The sequence below is a fragment of the Microcebus murinus genome, chromosome 16 (genome assembly GCF_040939455.1).
Source record: "Microcebus murinus isolate Inina chromosome 16, M.murinus_Inina_mat1.0, whole genome shotgun sequence".
NCBI classification, from domain to species: domain Eukaryota; kingdom Metazoa; phylum Chordata; class Mammalia; order Primates; family Cheirogaleidae; genus Microcebus; species Microcebus murinus.
The window spans coordinates 52,638,009-52,659,801 of NC_134119.1; the positions used below are offsets into that span (position 1 = coordinate 52,638,009).

The 21,793-nt window shown below is 42.5% G+C and overlaps 1 protein-coding gene across 5 annotated transcripts in view; it reads right to left on the reverse strand.

Annotated features, from left to right (window-relative positions):
• Positions 1-21,793, reverse strand: part of TBC1D14 (TBC1 domain family member 14) — a 126,094-nt gene that overhangs the window by 12,545 nt on the left and 91,756 nt on the right. For 4 of the 5 annotated variants that reach the window (XM_075992941.1, XM_075992939.1, XM_075992938.1 and 1 more), the window contains 8 exons: positions 20,432-20,514; positions 18,698-18,815; positions 15,523-15,629; positions 11,860-11,940; positions 10,369-10,463; positions 5,765-5,836; positions 4,724-4,852; positions 1,249-1,358 (listed from right to left, as the gene is read on the reverse strand). In XM_075992941.1, coding sequence (XP_075849056.1) covers positions 1,249-1,358; positions 4,724-4,852; positions 5,765-5,836; positions 10,369-10,463; positions 11,860-11,940; positions 15,523-15,629; positions 18,698-18,815; positions 20,432-20,514 — 795 coding nt within the window. The remainder of the gene's footprint in view (positions 1-1,248; positions 1,359-4,723; positions 4,853-5,764; positions 5,837-10,368; positions 10,464-11,859; positions 11,941-15,522; positions 15,630-18,697; positions 18,816-20,431; positions 20,515-21,793) is intronic. The other variant, XM_075992940.1, reaches the window with a different exon arrangement.

Genomic DNA, 21,793 nt, shown 5'->3' on the forward strand with positions numbered 1-21,793 from the left:
AGTAACATCTTCTCTCCTTCTGTGAGTCAGGGTGGTGCCGGGTGGTCACCTTACAGCACCCTGGAGGTTAATCATCGTGACCTCCGGATGAGGAAACCGGGGCACAGAGAGGTTTCACAGCCCTCGTCAAGGCCACGAGACAACTGCAGGAAGCCAGGTTTGGGCTGGGGCTCCTGAGTCCTGAGGCACGCTCTTCCTACCATGTGATCTGAGAGGATGCTCCCTTTGTCACAGTCTCACAGCCCTCTCACCTGGCCCTCAAACATGTGCCCTCTGGGGTAACAACCATACCATACCCCCTCCTTGGCGACCACATCTACCTTAGTACAAAGACTTGTCTGGTCACTGCTCCAGTGCAGAACTCTCTGGATCCTCTTACCTGTATGTCTCAGGATGGCCCTACTTAAATGTCCCACAGGTACCTCAAGATCACCATGTCTAAAGTCAAATCCATTAACCACCTTTGCCAAATCTGTTCCCTCTGTGTTTCTGATCTCAGCTGGTGGCACCAGCAAACCCCTCACCAGCCTGCACTCAGGAGTGGACCATGGTTTTCTTGCATATCCACAAAATATCCACTGGGACCTACTCTCCATCCACTGTGGTTTTCCCCTAATTTGTCTCTCTATCCTAGGTATTTTGTCTATCTCCCCTGCTGCTCAAGTAACTTAAAACTGGCAGTTGGATCTGACCCAAGCAAAATCCTCCTACTATCCCCTCTGGCCTCTGTAATCCTGCCCAAGGCTTAGTGTCTAAGATCCACCATGACCTGGCCTTCCAACCTCCTTTCTTTTTACTTTGGGCCCCAACACCGCCAGACAGACTGGGAAGCACTCACCACACGTTCGACAGTGCCCATGGACACATGCCTCTCCCACTAGCCAGGAGCTCAACAGGCACACACTGGGCCTTGCTCACCACCCGACCTCCAGTGCCTAGCAGAACTCCTGCACAGACCTGGTGCTTAGGGATACCTCATTGAACAAACGTACAAATAGCACTTTGGAAACAAATAGGTCCAAAACACTATTTCTGCCCTTGAGGGAATTCAGAAAGACCAGTCACAGACGGTAATAAATATGAGCTCAGAAAACAAAAGGGCAGCTCAAGGGCAGGGCAGTCAGGGAAGGCTAGAAAGCAGCACAGTGGGCTCAGCTGACCCCTAAAAGCAGCTGACAGTGAGGACAGTGGAAAATGGGGCAGGGGCTGAGAAAACACTCTGAAAACACAGGGGAGATTCAGTCTTACCAATCAATTAGGTAGATGTCTGGAGTTAAGTTGTTCTTCTTGAAATGAGCAAATAATTTCGGCAAATTTTCTTCAAAGAATACCTCAAATGCAGCAAAATAAGTCAACATCTAGGAAGATAATGTGAAATATACTAATAAACTAATTATCAAGTTTCTGATCTACAAAAAATTCAGATATTTATACCTTTAGAATCTAACAATTATCTTCTCATGTAATTACTAACACGTTGAGGAGCAACTCATTGTAGGCACTATATGGGCAAATTATAAACAAGCACCATTTCTAATCTTTACAATGACATTACTAGCTACATGTTATTATTTCTTCAATTTATATATAAGAAAACTGAAACCCTGAACAGTTGTGTCACCTGCCAAGTGAAGGCACAGCCTGAGCACACGGTGAAACTGGGACCTGCATCCACGCTGTCCCCCTGCCTACGCTAAGCCTTATAGGTATCCTCTTTTCTAGGAACCAGGAATGTACAAACTATCTAAAATTATCCAAAAAAAGCAATCATGCCCCACTCTCAACCCCTAGCACTTCTAGAGAGAATATACTGATAATATCCAAGGCAAGGGCTCTAGCTTTAAAATGCAGACTTTTGAATACAATTAGGGAGAAAACACTAAAGGAAAAGGAAGAAAGTCACAGTCTGTATTTTACAGGAACTTGTTTTTCAACTTTTTGCAGGTTTTGCAAGAAAACAAAATGCACAAAGCATGGGAGCAGCACTGAAAGAAAAAGAACTCCAACTGGATTGAGAGCAACATACATCTGAAAGGTGGCCCAGTTCTGTCCCACCACGGGCTAGGTGGATGCATGTGGGCAGATCACAACTCTGATTTTGTTTGCTGGTCTTAATGAAAGGGTTAAACTATAAACCAGTGGCTCCCAACAGGGGTGATTTTGCCTCCTAGGGAACATCTGCCAATGTCTGGAGATACATCTGATTGTCACAACTAGAGGTGGTGGAGTGTGGACTACTGGCATTCGCTGTTAACCATCCTCCAATGCACGGAACAGCCCCTGCAACAGTCACCTAGTCCAAATGTCAACAGTGCTGCTGGTGAGAAACACCACTCAGCATTATGGTTCTATGCTTTTTCCTTTAAAAATAAGCTAAAATTCACAGTTTTTAGCATATGTTACCAAAGGGAAAGCTGAGGTGTTACCTTCAAAATTAGAAATTTAGATAAAAATAATTTAATTATATGTAAGATAAAATTAAACTTATATCTAGGAATTAATATCACAAGCAATGGAAGGCCAGTACATATATTACTAACAATGAGTTTTCTCAAGGGTAAAAATCTTTCCTAGAGATTTTTTCAATTTCTGACAATTATTTTTCTTAGAAAGGTAAGTTTTAACCTGATTATGAAAGTAATACCTGTAAATTTTCATTGTAGAAAACTTAGAAAATACATAAACACTACTAATCCATAAATCATCCATCCATAAACACTACTAACTTCCTGGTATATTTCCTTTTATTGTTAAATATGATAGCCATTATAGTGTATATTTTATTTTACACATTTTTTAAAAAATTAAGACTTTATCTTAAACACTTTCCTATATTAGAGTTCTCTGCAAACATCACTATTGCATTAGACATATCACCAAATTTTAATTTACTATTCTGCATTCTCCTTAATCTCATTTTAAACTGTTATCAAATTCACAATTATAAATAATTATGTAATGAGTATCTTTGAGCCTGATGTCTTGTCCACATTTATGACTTTCTTAGAATTGGTTCTTATAAGCAGAATTGCATGCCAATGCTATTTACAGCTATTGAGACTTAATATCAAATTGTCTTGCAAAAGGACTCTGTCAATTTATACCACCCCAATAACCACCAGTTTAGCAACAGTTTCTAAATACTTTTTAAAAAATGTATGTACTGCCTGAGCAAGAAATACTCAAGAATCCTTAAGATATTAAAGAAGAAATATTCCCTAGCCAATCTAAACTATTAGATTTGTATTGATCTTTAAGTACTAGTGATAACTGTCAGCAAATCAAGGCAATGCTAATTTAAAAGCTGATGGGCTTCTCTTCTGAACCTTCTCGTGGGAGGAGAAAAAACTGATGGGTTTGTTAAACTGGTGACCAGAATGTATTCAAATCTCAGTCTTCCTAGATGTAAGCTTTGAACAAGTCCCTTCACTCTGAACCTCGTTTCCTCATCTGGACCATACAGAGGTGTGCTGGGCCCACCTCCAGTGCAACTACTGCCAACTCCTTCTATTTATTCAGTGTGGTAAAGACCCAGCCATGGTAGTACACTAAACAAACTGCCTTTTTTTTTTTTTTTTTAAGACAGAGTCTCACTTTGTTGCCCAGGCTAGAGTGAGTGCCGTGGCATTAGCCTGGCTCACAGCAACCTCAATCTCCCGGGCTCAGCGATCCTACTGCCTCAGCCTCCCGAGTAGCTGGGACTACAGGCATGCGCCACCATGCCCGGCTAATTTTTTGTATATATATTTTTAGTTGGTCAATTAATTTATTTCTATTTTTGGTAGAGACAGGGTCTCGCTCAGGCTGGTTTCGAACTCCTGACCTTGAGCAATCCGCCCGCCTCGGCCTCCCAAAGTGCTAGAATTACAGGCATGAGCCACCACGCCCGGCCCTGCTTTTTTTTTTTAATAAAGAAGCATGGGCCAGGCACAGTGGCTCACGCCTATCATCCTAGCACTTTGGGAGGCCGAGGCAGGCAGATCACTCAAGGTCAGGAGTTCAAAACCAGCCTGAACAAGAGCGAGATCCCGTCTCTACTAAAAAATAGAAAGAAATTAACTGGACAACTAAAAATATATATAGAAAAAATTAGCTGGGCATGGTGCCACATGCCTGTAATCCCAGCTACTCGGGAGGCTGAGGCAGAAGGATCACTTGAGCCCAGGAGTCTGAGGTTGCTGTGAACTAGGCTGACGCCAGGGCACTCTAGCCCCGGCAACACAGTGAGACTTCTGTCTCAAAAAAAAAAAAAAAAGAAGCATGGTCTTAAACATGTCTCCTTTCTCCTGTGTATGACCACACTTCATGAAACAAAGCCCCAATGTGACAATAAGCAGTAATACAATTCAATTATAAGATGTTCTCTTGGATAGACCTAAATGTGGACACTGCTACTGAGCTTTTCCTTTAACACAATGTGTATGTTTATAGAGCCACCTCATCTCCCTTACTTAAAGAATACATTTTCAGAAATACAGGTACTGTCCTTCTAAAAGAATGTACTAAGAAATTCATACTAAGAAAAACATATGGCTATTGACCATGTTTTGAAATTTAAGTTCAAGTCAAAGCCCAAATAATTCTCTACCTTATAATGCTGCTTATTCTAAACATCTCTTCCTAGAGGGAAATGCATTCTTTTTACCACTGAAAAGACTAAATGATTAGTCAACTCTTGACGTGTAGAGACAATACCCAGAGCATGTACACAAAGAATACTCACAAGGCCATGATCCACTCGGAAAAATGCCATTTGACAGGGTTTATTCAAAAGATTAGAAAAAGCAATAAAGGCATCTGCAGTATCTAAGTTCAAGATCAATACTGCCGCTATAAACGACATGCCCTGAACCTGAGGAAGGAGAAAAAGGTGTGTTAAACTAACAACAAGGTCAGAGCAGCTTGTTCATTTTATTATTTTTTTGATTTGTACAAATTTATAAGGTACATGTGAAATTGTGTTACATGTATGTAATGCACTAAGATCAAGTCAGGGTATTTAGGGTGTCCATCACCTGAGTACAATACATTTGTTAAGTATAGTCATTCTATTCTACTATCAAACATTGAACTGATTTCTTCTCTGGTACTGTATGTTTGTACCCTTTAACCCATTTCTCTTCAGACTCTCTCCTCTCTCCCTACTTGTCCTTCCCAGTCTCATTCATTTTATTAAAGAGGAACCAAAGGCCCTCATGCTAGAAGGGTCTATACAGCCACCGCACTCCCCCATCCACTCCCCTTACTCAGAGCCACCACTCTGCCACATCAGCCACCTAGTCTGCTCTCCCTCAGTCCCCACCCCACCTCGCCCAAATGGAAAACCAGAAACCACCCTCCTAGGTGTTTTGTATTTGAAATATTGCCCTTTAGTATGTATGGTGTACTCGAGCTATAAACGCGTATATCTACGCGTATGCTTAATTTAAAACCATGCAAGCACATACACACAACTGCTAAGGTGCAGAAATATCAGCAATACCTTTTTAAAATTGGTTACTGCTTTTAAAATGGTTAAGGCTTTTTTAATTTAACACTGGAAAAAAATCACATGCATCTAATTAAAATGTGATTAATGCCAGAGAGCAGCCAATGTATCTCAATTTCTTTATAAGGAAACTGAGTCAATTCATTTACCATGAGACTTTTCACACTCCTCAACAAAAAAACTAAGGTATTTAACATTTATAGCTAAAATGTGCTGGACAATATTTCACTTTCTTTTTAGATAATAACAGTAAAAATACTGAGAAACTTCACTTACATAACCCACATCCGGTCGGTAACAAGTATAAGCGCCCAAAATACTGTGCAACATGTCATGATACGGACCACCCTAAAAGGATCAACACACCAAAAACAACACATGCATAAGTATTGTTAGTGTTCAGAATAACATGTGATACTGCTGCTGCCACAGTCACACCTGCTATTTTCAGAGGAGGAACTATTTGCCAAGCATTATGCCAGCGGCTTTATATATACTACATACTTTAATAAACTAACTACCAATTCTCAGTTTAAAAAGTCTATAGCTTATATACCAGCATTGTTATGTGGAAAAAAAAAATAAAAAATAAAAAGTCTATAGCTCAATCTATGAAACTGCTTTGAAAAAAGCTGGTGGTCAGGTATGAGGATCACCCTAGAAAAATACTCTTAACTTGGCTCCTGCTATAGAGCTGTGTGCCCCTTCAAAGTTCAACAGTGAGCCAGGTACCCGGGGTCCTTCAAAATAGGAGGCTGCCCACTGTCACTCAGACTGTCTCCCAGCTGTGCCCATCATCCAGACTGTGCTTTCTGCCTCCCTTCCCTTGCCTTTCATTCTGTTTCTTCTTTGTTGTTCTGAATGGCAAGTGTAGGAAATACATTCTAAGTCTTAAGTTCTAGTCACTACCATTTTATTTCAAACATTGTCCCAACTCTCCCATCCCTCCAAGATTTCCATTTGCTCCTGTAACTGCATTCAAAAATTTTTAAGTGTTGAAATTTTTTATCTAATTGAGCACAGGAGAAATCGCAGAAATGCCTCACACTGATGTTAGCGTGTCAGATGACACTATAAAAGGACTGGCTGAACCCAAATTAAACCTACTGTCCATGTCTACCATGTACCTACCAGTTAACACAGGGAATAAAAATCACTCATGGTAAATGACTGGAAAGTCATTCCACAGGTGACCAAAGGTAGCTGACAAAAGAATGCCATGGCCTAGACCATCATATTCTGACATATGTAAAAAGCTAAGGAAATGAAGAGACATTTCCAAATCACAGCAGGACAAAAGAAAAAAAAATAGCAAAAAGAGGGCAAAAAACAACATCCAGGGTTAAGAGGGTAGGGGGTGGTGATCTGCAGTGGTACCAAATGCCAACCTAAGAACTAATGTGACTGTAAGAGTGTTATCCAGTCCAAGGCTAAATGAGAAAAATAAGTGTATGACATTGAACTTTTCTTTCTTTTTTTTTTTTTTATTTGCTCAAGAAACTGAAATCTATGAACTTTTCTTAAAGCTAAATGTTTTCAACTTAAAGGATTTTCTACCATTGTAATCATATCCTTCCCTCTCACTTGGTGCTAGGAGATGGTACTTCCTTATTTTAAGTGCTCTTAACTTGTTTTGGACATCTCTGTTTCCTGACACTTTCCTTTCCCACTGCCTCTTTTTTTTTAATATCACCCATTTATGAGATCTAGAACTTTGGGAACCACAGACTGAGGGAGAAACATGCAAAAGAACTCAGAGAGAAAGAAAAGGCAAGCTCTCTGCCCTTCTTTCCCCAACCCCATCCAAAGAGACCTCTAGCCTAGAGCTTAGAACTCACGCTCCTCCTTCTGCACATCTTTCTGCACCCAGACAATAATCCAGTGATTCTCAAAGTCAACGTTTCTGAAGCTGAGTCCATAAAAGATGTTCCATGAGAAATATTCTGGGGTTCTGGCTATTGGAAAGTTGGGCGTGGCCTTCTGCGGGGCTTTAGCACACTCTCAGGGCTCTGTGACTACTCGAGAAGCACTCCAGGCCCATAATCACAGGGACCCCTGAACCCCTCTGACCACAGATGCCTCAGGAACACTGCACACAACTAACACTTCAAAAAGCATTTTAGGAAACCCTGCTCCGGCTATTATCTGAGTTCTATTCATTCCCCTTTCTTCAGGCCAGTCCTGCCAGAATTTTCCCTTTCTTTTTAGCACATGCAATCACTGCTAAGTAAAAAGCTTACTAAGCTACTTTCTACCAGGGCTGGGAGATCCTACACTGGATTAAACGGTCAGGAACACAAGCTTCCTTGGACGCCGCAGCCACTCTGTCATCACACTCACTCGCACTTCTGTGGCTGCCTGACACAAAATGACTATTCAACCTTGGTTGGATTTAGTTTTAAATTATGTTCAAAAATATTTAATAATAACTAACACTGTTACATGCCAAATACTGTCAACAGCCCTCTTCGGCTGGTATGATCACCCTCATATTATAGATGCAGAAACTAAGGTTCAAAGAGATTAAGTTATTTTCCCAAGGCCCTAAAGCTAGTAAGAAGGCAGTCTGGGATTCAAACCCAAATCTTTTGAAATCACAGGTAAAACTCCTTTCTATAAAGCAGCTTTTTCTGGGCCCTCCTCCAGAGCCCAGTGAGGAGGTACATAAACTGTGGGTGCAGGGTGTGAAAGGACCTGGGACTCAGGGTGAAGAAAGAACAGCAGAAAATCCGAAATGTGCCCGGTGGGACAGGAAGGGTTCTGAAAAACAGGCTGCCCAGAAAGTCAACTGCCTGCCACAAAGCCAGGGCAGTGCTCATGGTATTTATGAACCAGACACCAAGACCAAACTTTTTGGTAGCTTTGTAGATTCTCTCCCTTTCCTCTTTTGCAAAGATTTCTGAAGGCCCAAATAAGAATGTTTCTGCCTGGATTTAGAAAATGGGGGAAGTAAGAGAATAAGAACATCCCACCAGGCATCACTGGAGTCCTCACTGAGCCCTGAGTTGATCAACGTCACAGCAGCAGAACCACGGGGGACTCCAGCAGGCATAGGGAGCCAACTGGAGCAGAGAGGAAATGGGCAAGGGGCAGATGGGCCTATAGACCTAAGATACTGTAACGAGCTGGTAGAACACGGTGCCCTACACTTCCCCTCAACACTCAGGCTCTTGTGTCCTCTGCTTTGCAGAATTATTCTGACACTGCAAAAACTCCCTGATCCTGGAAGCCAAAGCCTCTTCTCAGTCCTCCCTTCCCAAAGCACTTGTGATACCCAGCTTCAATGCTACCAGCTCTAAAAGGGCTACTCCCTCAGATGCCTGGACCCCATCCTGGTTCTCTGACTACCCTTCTCAGCCAGAGGGCAAGTGTGCCTCAGAACTAGCTCTGCCCTTAGCACTCTCCCTCCTCCAGAGCAGGGAGCACTCTTACTCATTTCCATCCCCTCCGCCCCCGGACTCCAGCTGGTCTCCACCTCGGAACAGAGTAACCATTTGCAAGTAGGGGTCATGGAATAAAATTTAATAGTGTCTTTTCTGTTCATTCCTTTAGCAAGGTTCTCTCTTCAAAAAGGAACTGGGGATTCCCCAAACAATCAGCTGTTTGATGCTTCCTTTCTAGTCCAACTTCTGCCTGCAATGCCTTTCCTGTTCTCTGGTTATACTGCCATCCAAACCTAGTCCAAGCATAGCCTGAGAGCCACTTCCTTCCTCTGTGGCCCCCATCCCTGACCTCCTCCCCTGATCGTCTATCCTCCACCACCCCACCCCATCCTTGCACCACTAGGAGAAGGAGCAGCACCTGCCCTGTGCTGTCAGAGTGCCTGGACACAACCACAGTTCTGCTAAGCCCATCTAGCCTCTACAACTCCAGGCCTGCTCATTTTGGTGGCCACTTAACTGATTTGTTCTAATTTATTACACTATCCTTTACTGTTACCTACTGCATGCAAGGCATGATGCTAGAAACCTGGGCAAGACAGTGTCAGACTGGAGATTCCAAGACTGTTCTGGAGGCAATGAAGTGAATGGAAAGAGTGCAGGAGGCCAGTGAACCATGAAGATGAGAATTTGAACTAAATAAAGGGAGTGAGACCGGAGAAGGGACAGATGCAGAAAAATTAAGCTGCAAGGTGAACCTTCCAAAACAACCCATTATAGATTAGATAAGGGAGGGGTCAAACAAGACCCCCAGATAAACGTCTACAGACTCAAAGAATACAAGGTCTTCAAACATCTCTGCTCAGAACTCCACAACCTGCTGCTGGCAGCCCTGTCCTATGCTCAAATGCCCATCGAGAGGCTCCACTCTGCTCTCACTGCCATCCAAGGAGCGTGTCCTATCTCCCACAGCTGGCTGCTGTTCCCAGTGGTGTCACTATCTCCTAGCCCACATGCTCAGAAACCCCACCACCTCTCCTCGCCCACCTTCCCTGGCTACACCGAGGCTGCCAAGGATTTCCCTTGCTCCCCAGGCTCACTGCACTGGGCTCACTGAAGCTGAAGCCAATCACACTGTGACGGCCCTGCTGAGTGGGTGCTGCTGCTACACACAGTGCTGAAAACAGAAGAGCACCTGCCAGATGAGGCCACCCACAGGGCCCTTCCTGTACTACACCTACAGAGGCTGCAAGGCATGCATCTCGAAAGGATAAGGACATCTTTAGAAGAAAAAGTATGGTCATATTAAATAGTCATTGGAAAGGATCAGTTATACTTATTTGAAAAAGTCTAAATTATTAGCAGTAAGACCAGCCTACCCCAACCCCAGTCTCTAAAAAAACCTAAGAACTTTTCAAACTTGATCACAAATATATGCAGTTTGAAATCTATAAATTTTAGGTGAAACATACTTGAAAGCAACAAATCACCACTACTTACTTGCTGGAAAATGCAGAGATTAGGAAACGTTCTAGAAATGTCCAGTTTAATAAGTTCCAGACTGGCTTCTCTGTCTGCTGCTGAAAACCCAGCATCTGTCAGAAGATGTCAAAAGTCACTGCACTCCTCAGTGGCATGAATGTGGGATAATTATGAGGCTTTAAAGTTTTATTTATTTATTTATTTTTAAATTTTTTATCTTTTAATTTACATTTTTATTCTTTTTTTTCTTTATTACCATGTCAAGAAGTCTATCCAGAAGAAGAGGCTTTAACGTTTTATGAGAATGAAACAAGGAAAGAAGTTCTCCGAAGTACACTGACCTAATTACATCTTGACTCAAATAGAGTCTACCTTCAGAGTATATAATAGTTTATAGAGTTTCTTATTTTAGAGAACAAAAATTTCCTATGGCACCAGCTAATGCTAAATCATTATCAGATATTTTCTAGAGTCTGAAATCAAAATCTAATTTGATGTTACCTTCATCAACATAATCAGTGGAAAATAAGGATAAGCAGTGAAATATCCACAAATGAACTCCACGCATAAAAAAAAACCCAAAAAATCATTATTTGATCTCAAACATGACTGATATAAACTTAGTATATTTAGGAGCAGTATTATACTTATGTAATATTTCTAACAAATATTCATAAATAACTTGTTCTATATTTTTTAAATTCTAATACCACATAGACTATAAAAAATATCAATAAAAAAACATACTTCTTTTTTTTTTTTTTTTTTTTTTTTTTTTGAGACAGAGTCTCACTTTGTTGCCCAGGCTAGAGTGAGTGCCGTGGCGTCAGCCTGGCTCACAGCAACCTCAATCTCCGGGGCTCAGCGATCCTACTGCCTCAGCCTCCCGAGTAGCTGGGACTACAAGCATGCGCCACCATGCCCGGCTAATTTTTTTTTTGTATATATATTTTTAGTTGGTCAATTAATTTCTTTCTATTTTTGGTAGAGACGGGGTCTCGCTCAGGCTGGTTTCGAACTCCTGACCTTGAGCAATCCGCCCGCCTCGGCCTCCCAAAGTGCTAGGATTACAGGCGTGAGCCACCGCGCCCGGCCAAAAACATACTTCTTAACCAACAGAAATAATCATCCCTGTGTGTTATGAGAAATTCTAAAAGCATATTCTAGCAAATACCAGTGTTCTTGCCTCTTTGGAAGTAGTCCCCCCTCTAGGAGTCAATATTCAACTAATCCCAGGCACTGGGCTACTGTAAATCACGTGAATAGCTTTTAAGGAAATGATATTGGTCATGACCAGCCCTCCAACATGTTAGGACACAAATAGCTCACAGGAACTGGTATGTTCTATTTCTTATAAAAGCCTTTTTTCTTTAAAAACCCTGTTTCCCATGAAGCTTTTAGAAATCCACATCAACCACTACTAAAGTAGTGAAGTAGCCTTTATTACGTAATAAAGAATGCCATAGATAATTGACCAAAGCAGCATGCTGGTTTTAGAATGGTCTATACCTTCACTCTCCACTTCAGAACCTCCTGTGCTAAGGGACCGCCACTTCTCCTTGGCTCGGGCAAGGCAGATGTCAAAGAGCTCTGGGAAAAAAAAAAGCTTCTGGGTAAGTCTTATATGCATATATGAGTATTTTTCACACACTACTATCTCCTTCAAATATTTAAGTTCAACCATAGCAGGTTTATTTGCACACTAAATAAGCTACTTAAACAATTCCCCCCAACTTTGCCTAAAAGTATTTTCATTGTTTAAAGACACAGCCATATACAAAGAAAGAGTATACAATACCACCATGCCTGGTATTTACCTATGTTACACAGCCCACCCATAAAACCATCTTATTTTGACTTGTGATTTGTCCATTGCCTCTACCAGACTGTGAGCTCCTTGAAGGTAAGACTATGAAGGTCTTTCACTCACCTCTGCATCCAGAACAAACCATGCTGAGCTTGACAGAGAACAATGCAACCAATGAATACCCGACTGATGGAGGGAGGGAGGGGGGGGAGAAGCAAAAAACCATCTGGTCCAAGTAAGGACATGATGGAATTGCTCCCCACCTGGCACAGGCCTCCTATTCTTGCTGCCTGCAGTAAAGTAGGGGTGGGAGCAGATCCCAGGAACGGCCAGAGGCCTCAAAGAATAAGGGTTCTTGATGACAGAGAAGTATCACGACAGTCACAAAATCTTCTCCATATTTAGAACTTATTTTTTCAATAGTTCTTCTCTTTGGGTAGTTTGGTAATAGTTAAGTAATAACTCATTCTCACAAAATTTACTAGTTTACACAGACCTCCGTGAGTATATCCATGCCCCATTATTCTTCAATGGACAATAATGAAGACTAACCCCACAGAGCTCTTCCTCAGTCCCGCTCCCCTACTCAGCCCAGTCCCAGCTGCCCTGTTCCTCTGGCCTCCATGCTTCCTAGCTCGCGGATATCTCAGATCACTAATAATCACTAGTCAATCAGAGACTTTAACTGCAGCCACCCAAAGAACTTTCATCACTCTAATTTTTCCATCATTACTTTTGGAAAATAAAGCAGAGCACACCTGCCTTCTGGGGAGTGACATTATTTTATCAACATGTAACTCAAATTCTAATAACATAATTATAACCCAACAAGTAAAATCTAAATTAATGCCCTTGTTCTAGCCTTGTGAGGGATCCAACTTAAAATCTATGGTGGTTTGCCATGGCAGGAGGAGGTGTAGTTATGAAGCACAATTTCACAGCACCACTGTCCAGAAAGCAGCAACTCAGTGCAAGTGCTGTCAGGACTACTCTGGCAGTGCTCTGAGCTGGTGGTTAGAGCACCCAGTGGGGCCTTTGCCTGCTCTAAGCCTCCAGGAGGCAGACCAAGCTTTGGTCATTTTGGCAGGAGATGGGTGAAAACCACTGTGTGGCCATGACCATGAGGGAACCACTTCCCACATAAGGTATTTGACAGTTACGGCACAGATATCAGTAGCCTAAGGGTAAAATGGGTCCAAGTGTGAGAGTTTGAAAACTCTCCCCCTTGGCTCTACTGATGTGTATTTTGGGGTTGGGGTGGGGGCTAGAACAGCTACTACTTCTTCCCATACACCCTGACCCAATTTCAAAGTACAAGAGTGAAGTTTTAATAGTACTGTTAGGTTAACTTGACTTTCAGTAAGTTTCCAATTGTACAACCACAAAAAGAACAAACTCTGTGACTTCCCAAGTCAAAACATGGGCTTCAGAATCAGGTAGGGCTGGAATCATAATCCTGGCCCCACACATACTAGCCATGAGGCCTGGGCCACAGTCTCCAGCCTTTTCAGGATGCTAAACATTCTCGAGAGGAAAACGAGGTCAAGGTCACTGTCTATGTTAAATAAGGCATATAAATAAAGAACCTAACATGATGCCTGGTACTCAACAATTGGAATCTAAGATCATTTGTGTTCTTACACCAACTTGGAGATGCAGTAAAATTGAGATTAAGCAGGACTCAATAAGGTGGCACTCACTCACTCAACAGGTATTTCTTGAGGACCTGCCATGTGCTGAGACTTGAGCTGGGTATAGTGACAGAGCTGAGAGCACAGCAGATGAGGCCCCAGCCTCCTGAACACTAGTTCTACGGGAGGCCACTGACATTAACCAGCTAATCATACAACACAGACACAGTTTAAACAAAGAGAGCCAATATCAGGGTTTAGACAAACATTTAAGACATATAATTGATTAATTAGCTGTTTAGCACAATCTACTATGATATGGTCCATGGAAGGTTTTAATTTAAATAAAAGCAACCAAGTCATTAGTGAGAACGAAAAATGTAAAATACACATCCCAAGTACTGTGTATTACATTCAATTTGCAGGGACAGGGTTATTGATAGAGTTTAGAAATTTTCAAGAACATGGACTGAAATAGATGCTCAGCAATTTCTTCAAATCTCAAATTCTAAGGATGCTTTTAAAAAGCTATTTCCGGGCCGGGCGCGGTGGCTCACGCCTGTAATCCTAGCTCTCTGGGAGGCCGAGGCGGGCGGATTGCTCGAGGTCGGGAGTTCAAAACCAGCCTGAGCAAGAGCGAGACCCCGTCTCTACTATAAATAGAAAGAAACTAATTGGCCAACTAATATATATAGAAAAAATTAGCCGGGCATGGTGGCACATGCCTGTAGTCCCAGCTACTTGGGAGGCTGAGACAGAAGGATCGCTTGAGCCCAGGAGTCTGAGGTTGCTGTGAGCTAGGTTGACGCCACGGCACTCACTCTAGCCTAGGCAACAAAGTGAGACTCTGTCTCAAAAAAAAAAAAAAAAAAAAAAAAAAAAAAAAAAGCTATTTCCACAAGTTAAATGTTCTACATCTTCTCATGTAAAGATGTTAAAACAAAATTTTGGCAGGTATGGATTTAGCCAAAAGAGGAGTTTTGGAGGGAGTTCACTGCTCCCATGTCGCTGCTTTAGTACCCTGCTGCACAGAAGCCAGCAACCATCCAACCACCAGCTGACATTCCTCAAGATAAAAATAGTAATAGAAACCCCAACTAAGAGAGGGAAGATACAAATCAATCTGCTTTAAACTCAAAGGCCTTCACCAAAATAAAAACTGCATCATCAACTCCACCAGCCAGAGGACAGGAAGGTATCCCTGTCCTCCATCAGCTTCAAGTGTAGGCAGAGATACAAAAACAAGAAGGAACACTACCATTTATTAAGCACTTGATTTTAAGTCTGTGAGCTACTGGCACCAATTTCACTATGGCCGCACAGAGCTCTACAGAGTGCTTGGGACACACTGGAAGTGAATCCAGTCTGCTGGAGGAGATGCAGACAGCATGAGAATGGTGAGCACAGTTCACACCCAACACCCCCAGACTTAAGCCACTAGAGCCCCAAGGACCCCAGTCCTAGCACAGTAAGTTGTGTTAGTAGGCTTTTGCTCTGAATTATCAGGTAACTGAAACACCTAGGACATCTGCTCTGAACTATCAGGTAACTGAAACACCTAGGACTAAACCCAGGCCTCCCAGCTACCCCTCTCTCCTGGAGGACAGTCACCTGGGCTCTCAAAAGACACAGCTTCATGGCAATGGTTGCCACTCTTAAGGGCAGAAAGGCCAGAAGAAGCTACCGGACCCAGGGGGTGGATTCCCCAAGGCTAGGATCATGCAAACCACTCACCGTGGGTGATATTTAACTCGTTGCCAATGGCTAAGCTCCAGACTTTGCCTCTCACACTTGGAGGGATTCCCTGCCACCACAAATCTCGAACTTTTCTAGAGCACCACCTGGACAAAAATGGAAGTATGAGTTTACGAGTTTGTTCTCCACAAAGAAATAGTTGTCTACCCAGCCCCAAACCACCAGGAGCTAGGGATGCACAGTTATATAAGGCACAGACCCTGCCCTCAGGGAGCTAAGAGTCCAGGGTTCTGTAAAGATCAGATCAACAATCACTATTCACTGGGCAACTAGCATGACAGGTATTGAAGAATACAGCACAGCAGGGAGCACCACAAGCCAGCAGGCCCAGGGCACTATTCTGTAGCCAAGTTCTGAGTAAGCAGTAGCAATTTAAGCACATGAAGGATGAGAAGGAGGTTCTGAGCAGAAAACACAGAAAAAGAAATAACCTGGCCTCCTACAGAAACTGCACATAGCTGCAGATGGGTGAGGAGGGCCAGAAAGCACTGCTGCAGAGCTGGGGGTAGAAGGCAGACCCCAAGGGCCCCATGAGGCGAGCCCAAAGAGACAGCAGATAGCCACCACACTACTACACAGGCAGAGCACTCAGGTTCGAGCTGCCAAACTTTAACTGTGGAGAACTGTGCTGACTCAGAACATTCTGGACTGCACAAAGTCGTTCAGGTCTGCTGGTCACAATGAACACACACTGCCAAAAGACTGCACAATGCAAAGGTTCCGCAGACTCTCAAGGGGCTCCTGAGCACAGCGCAGTGGGGGATCACAGGCTTTGAGGCTACAGATACCAGGAATCTGGAGCAAATTACTTTTCCTCCCTGAACCTGTAATATCCTCTCTAAAATCAAGAGGATGAGACCTACCAGCCAAGGGCTGTTGTGAAGACTAAGCAGGATAAAGTACAAAAGCATCCAGCACAGCGCCTGGTAGCGTCCATGTGCATTCAATGGCAGCTGTTGCATGTGTATGTGCATTCAGAAAACAGCTAACACAGGACTGGGTAGGACAGGCCAGGGGTGGGCTCTGCTGCCTCTCAGGGAGCAAAAAGGGTTCCAAGAATCTCTATTCTTTTTCTTTTATTTTTTTTGAGTCAGAGTCTCACTCTGTTGCCTGGGCTAGAGTGCCGTGGCATTAGCCTAGCTCACAGCAACCCCAAACACCTGAGCTCAAGCGATCCTCCTGCCTCAGCCTCCCGAGTAGCTGGGACTACAGGCATGTGCCACCATGCCTGGCTAATTTTTTCTATATATTTTTAGTTGGCCAATTAATTTCTTCTTCTTCTTTTTTTTTTTTTTTTTTTTGAGACAGAGTCTCGCTTTGTTGCCTAGGCTAGAGTGAATGCCATGGCATCAGCCTAGCTCACAGCAACCTCAAACTCCTGGGCTCAAGCAATCCTACTGCCTCAGCCTCCTGAGTACCTGGGACTACAGGCATGCACGACCATGCCCAGCTAATTTTTTTTCTATATATATTAGTTGGCCAATTAATTTTTTTCTATTTATAGTAGAGACGGGGTCTTGCTCTTGCTCAGGCTGGTTTCGAACTCCTGATCTTGAGCGATCCGCCTACCTCGGGCCTCCCAGAGTGCTAGGATTATAGGCCTGAGCCACTGCGACCGGCCAAGGCCAATTAATTTCTTTATATTTTTAGTAGAGACAGGGTCTCGCTCTTGCTCAGGCTGGTTTCAAACTCCCGACCTTGAGTGATCCACCTGCCTCGGCCTCCCACAGTGCTAGGATTACAGGCATGAGCCACTGCACCTGGCCGAAGAATCTCTATTCTTGTCACTGGGTCCTGTTTAAGAAAAAGTGTGAAGTGTTTCCTGGCAGCAGCAAGCCTTTTGAGGACACTGCCTAGAAAAGCAGGGTCTGAAGATATCATCCTCGTGGAGACCCTTAACAGGCAATATGACCCCTAAAGTGTGAGTGACACCTGGTGTGAGTGTCATAAATGAGTCTCTAACATTCTGACATGTAGAGCAAGAGCACAGGGAAGCTGGCATCCAAGCTTCCTGTGTGCCTCTGTGCACAGCCCTGGGACTACTGCTCACACACGTGCCCCTCTCCATTCTGAACATGCAGGAGAAACAACAGCTGTCCCTCAGATGTAAAGGCGACAGTAGCTGGCAGACTGTGGAGCACACACTCCACTGATACTGGGGTCATCACCAAAGAAGACCTGGCTTCCATCCTCAAAGAGACAAAGACAAGCTTGAGCAGACAGTTGTGGTATACCCAGAGAAGTCTGCCACAGGCACTTCCAGCCAGGGTGGGGGCAGCAAAGTCTTCCATGAGGAAGACTGACCTTTAAAGAACACATAGGAGGGGCCGGGTGTGGTGGCGCACGCCTGTAATCCTAGCACTTTGGGAGGCCGAGGAGGGCAGATTGCTCAAGGTCAGGAGTTCGAAACCAACCTGAGCGAGACCCCGTCTCTACCAAAAATAGAAATAAATTAATTGACCAACTAAAAATATATATACAAAAAATTAGCCGGGCATGGTGGCGCATGCCTGTAGTCCCAGCTACTCGGGAGGCTGAGGCAGTAGGACCGCTGAGCCCCAGAGATTGAGGTTGCTGTGAGCCAGGCTGACGCCACGGCACTCACTCTAGCCTGGGCAACAAAGTGAGACTCTGTCTCAAAAAAAAAAAAAAAGAACACATAGGAGGGAGTTAGCTTGATGACAAGGTACAGGGCAAGAGCACCAGGAATGGAACATGCAAAGGCCCTGAGGCTTAAAAGCAGCAACACCTCTTGGCAACTCCCGAGGAGAGGGCTCTGTCCACGTGGAGGAGAGATGAAGGGTGAGGCTGCAGAGGGAGGGCAGGGGATCTCACAAAGGGTCTGCTTGCTAAGCTAAGGATTCAAATTTTATACTGAGAGTGATAGAAAGTTGCTGGAATTTTAAGTGGGGAAGTAACACAGGCTGGTGCTTTGAAAAGACAGCTCAGCAGATGAGTAGAAGATGAAAGCATCCAGGAAAGTATACCCCAGAAAGGGACAGCAAAGGCTGAGCCAAGGCAGAGGCAATGGAAGACTCTGCAACTTAAACTTATTACATCAAAGTCTTGCTATCAGCTACAATGATGCTGCTGCAACCAACAGATTCTAGAAATGACCTGCAGTTCAGCAGTACCCACTCTTGTCATATCTTACATTGTTTCCCAGTTAGGTAAAATCTCATTATTCCAAGTAAGGACAGCATTTCCAATGCTTTCCTCTACTTTGCATCTTTCTTCCAGCTGCTTTTTCCTCCGCTGGGCTTCTTTCAGCTCTAGAAATCACGATTAAAAAGGAAAAAAAAATCTATTAACTGATATCCCCCATTTTCAAGCTAGATGAATTTTCTTAAACAGTCATGTTGCAAAAACACCAGGAAAACGGCATTGAAGTAGAGCAAGCTTCAGCTTTCAAGGCTTACTTCATATTCTATGACTTTAGAACGCTTAGGCATAATCCATCTCTTAATAAGATTTTTCGGTATAACATGCATACACAAAAGTGTATGAATTAGAATATAATTAAATTAACAGAAAATACAAAAACCCATGAAACTACCATCAAAACAACATAAGTTACTTAGATGCCAGAAACCCTCTTGTGCTCCCTACCCCATCCTCTTCCCAATGTAACCTCCATGCTGATTTCCAACAGCTTAAGCATTACTGGTAATGTAAGAATAGCAACTCTGAGAAATAACATGTATTTAGTTTATATATACTTCTTTACTGTGACAAAATATATGTAAAAGTTACCATTTTAGCCACTTGAAGTATACAGTGTTAGTGGCATTAAGAACATTCACATTGTTGTGCAGCCATCACCACCACCCATCACCAGAACTTTCTCAATTTCCCCAAACTGAAACTTTGTACCCACTAAACACTAACTCCGCATCCATCCTTCCCCCCAGAATCCAGCAACCACCATTCTACTTTCTGTCTTTATGAATTTGACTACTTTAGGGACATCACCTAAGTAGAATCAAAAACTATTTGTCCTTTTGTGACTGGCTTATTTCACTTAGGATGCTGTCTTAAAGATTCATCCATGTCGCAGCATGTGTCAGAATTTCCTTCCTTTTTAACCACTTCGGTATGGTGCTCACTGGCCACGAAACCTCGCCCACAGCCGGCACTCATAGTCCGCACGATAGTGTGTGCTGTGCACTGACAACGAATCCATTTTGCTCCTTGTGTGATGAGGAAAGCTTGAAAGCACTGAGAGCTTGTTTTACTTTACAGGCAGCTTTACTTGTAATGTAAATCAGAATAGGTAACACATACATATATGTTTTCATTACGTTATTTTTAAATGTTCACAATTTTATTTTGACAAATGAGAAATTAGAAAAGTCACATCAGGGCTGTTGGCTCAAGTCGACGCTCGGCTGTGCACCTTCATATCACAGCTCTCGGCTAAAGTCGCTGTGCGCGTTCATCTGTGGCTATCCACACTGGTACCGAAGTGGTTAAGGCTAAATAATACTCCTTTGTCATATATATCACATTTTATTACGTATACTTTTTAAATATCCTACAAAAACGGTTTTTTAGGTGTTGGAGTGATTTTATCAAATCCAATCACATCTTGTAAATAAAGAAAACAGCCCAGACAGGGAAAGAAATTTGCATGTCATTATTGGCTAAAGCTTTCTCTAATATTTTTAATCTATACAATCTCTTTTCTCATGTAAGTTGAAAGTGTTATTTTCTTGAACAAAAGCATCAGGAATGGATAGAAACATGCATTTTTGATAGAAAATTATAAATTTCAAAAAATTAAAGCATTCAGTAAAGTTCAGGTTCTACAACGCCAAAGTTAAGAAAATGTCCAGAAAGACATAAAATCTTGTGCTGCCTATATAACCACACATGTGAATCCCATTACCTCGTTTTTTGGCCTGAACCACCATTTCTTCATACTGTTGTCTGTGTTTCTGAGCTTCTTCAGCTGGTTTTGCTGGGAGATTTCTTGACAGGAAATAAATGGTTTTTCACAATTATAAATATCAAATAAGTCTTTGAGAAAAAATCCTGAAGCATTATTTACTAAAAAATGTAAAGCTCAAAGAACAAAACCTAAATTTAAGATTATGCAGTTCTTTCACAAACTAAAAATATTTTCTTACAAAAGCAAAGCATACTTAGTGTAAAACAACTGAATTATAATGATTAATAGAAAGAAGAAAATAATTATCTACAATTACAATACAGATAATATAAATAATTTTTTGCTGTATTTTCACGCCATTCTCCAAAGAAATTTTGATTTGACCACAATACACTAATAATTGTCAACAGTTAATCCTTGCAGTAGGGTATCCCAATAGCATTTGTTACATATATATACAAATACATTTACTGGCCAATTTTTTTAAGTGTGGGAATTTCACATTAGCTATGTGGTTCACTTGTTTTGGTTTTTTTATATACAAATGTATACCATAGTTCCAAGCATGTAAAGAGTGGGTGCACCTTCAAATCCCAGTTTAAAAAATAAAAGGCATGCTCTCTTTCAGAAACATGTTTGTGAATTTGCTGGCACTGGAATTAATGGGAGGGCAGCAGTATCTGGCTACTTGTGCCCTTCATACAGGACTCACATTCCCTGAGACATTTTGAACAATTGTCACTTGCTGCAGAAGAACATGGCAAGCCGCCCAGTTCATGTTTCAGATCATTAAAAGGATTGGTCTTCACTGTGCAGAGGCTTTTACCAGTGGTTTCTATCTAACTCTTCAGTCCTCCACCTTAGGCTTTCTCTCCCCACACACCCACAATTTTCAAGGACTAAGAATTAACAAGGAAACATTACTCCTTTGGATTTCACCAATTTTAAATTTCAGGGATAGCAGGGACCTTAGAGATTAATTAAGGAGGTTTTACAACATTCTTTTTCTTTTTTTAAGCAGGGGACCTTCTATTCAAACACAATGTTCTATGGAAAGTCAATACTTAAAAGTAGGTAAGTAGGGCCTTGGTACTATGGAGCAATCCCTTGTACTCCACTAAGATCTCCAAGTCCCATCTCCTTATCACATAGCAGGAAAGCAGAGGCCCAGAGAGAGATAGAGACCTGCCTAAGATCCCCCACAGGCTGCTTTAATGCAGATTCCAAAGAACCCAGTAGGCTAGTCCAGAAATTGTTCTCCAAATATCATGGCACCTCCAAAACACCCACTTTTACACTTTCCAATGTTTCTTGGAGTTACAAACCTATCATTTATAAAAGCTACTTAACTGTTTTTCC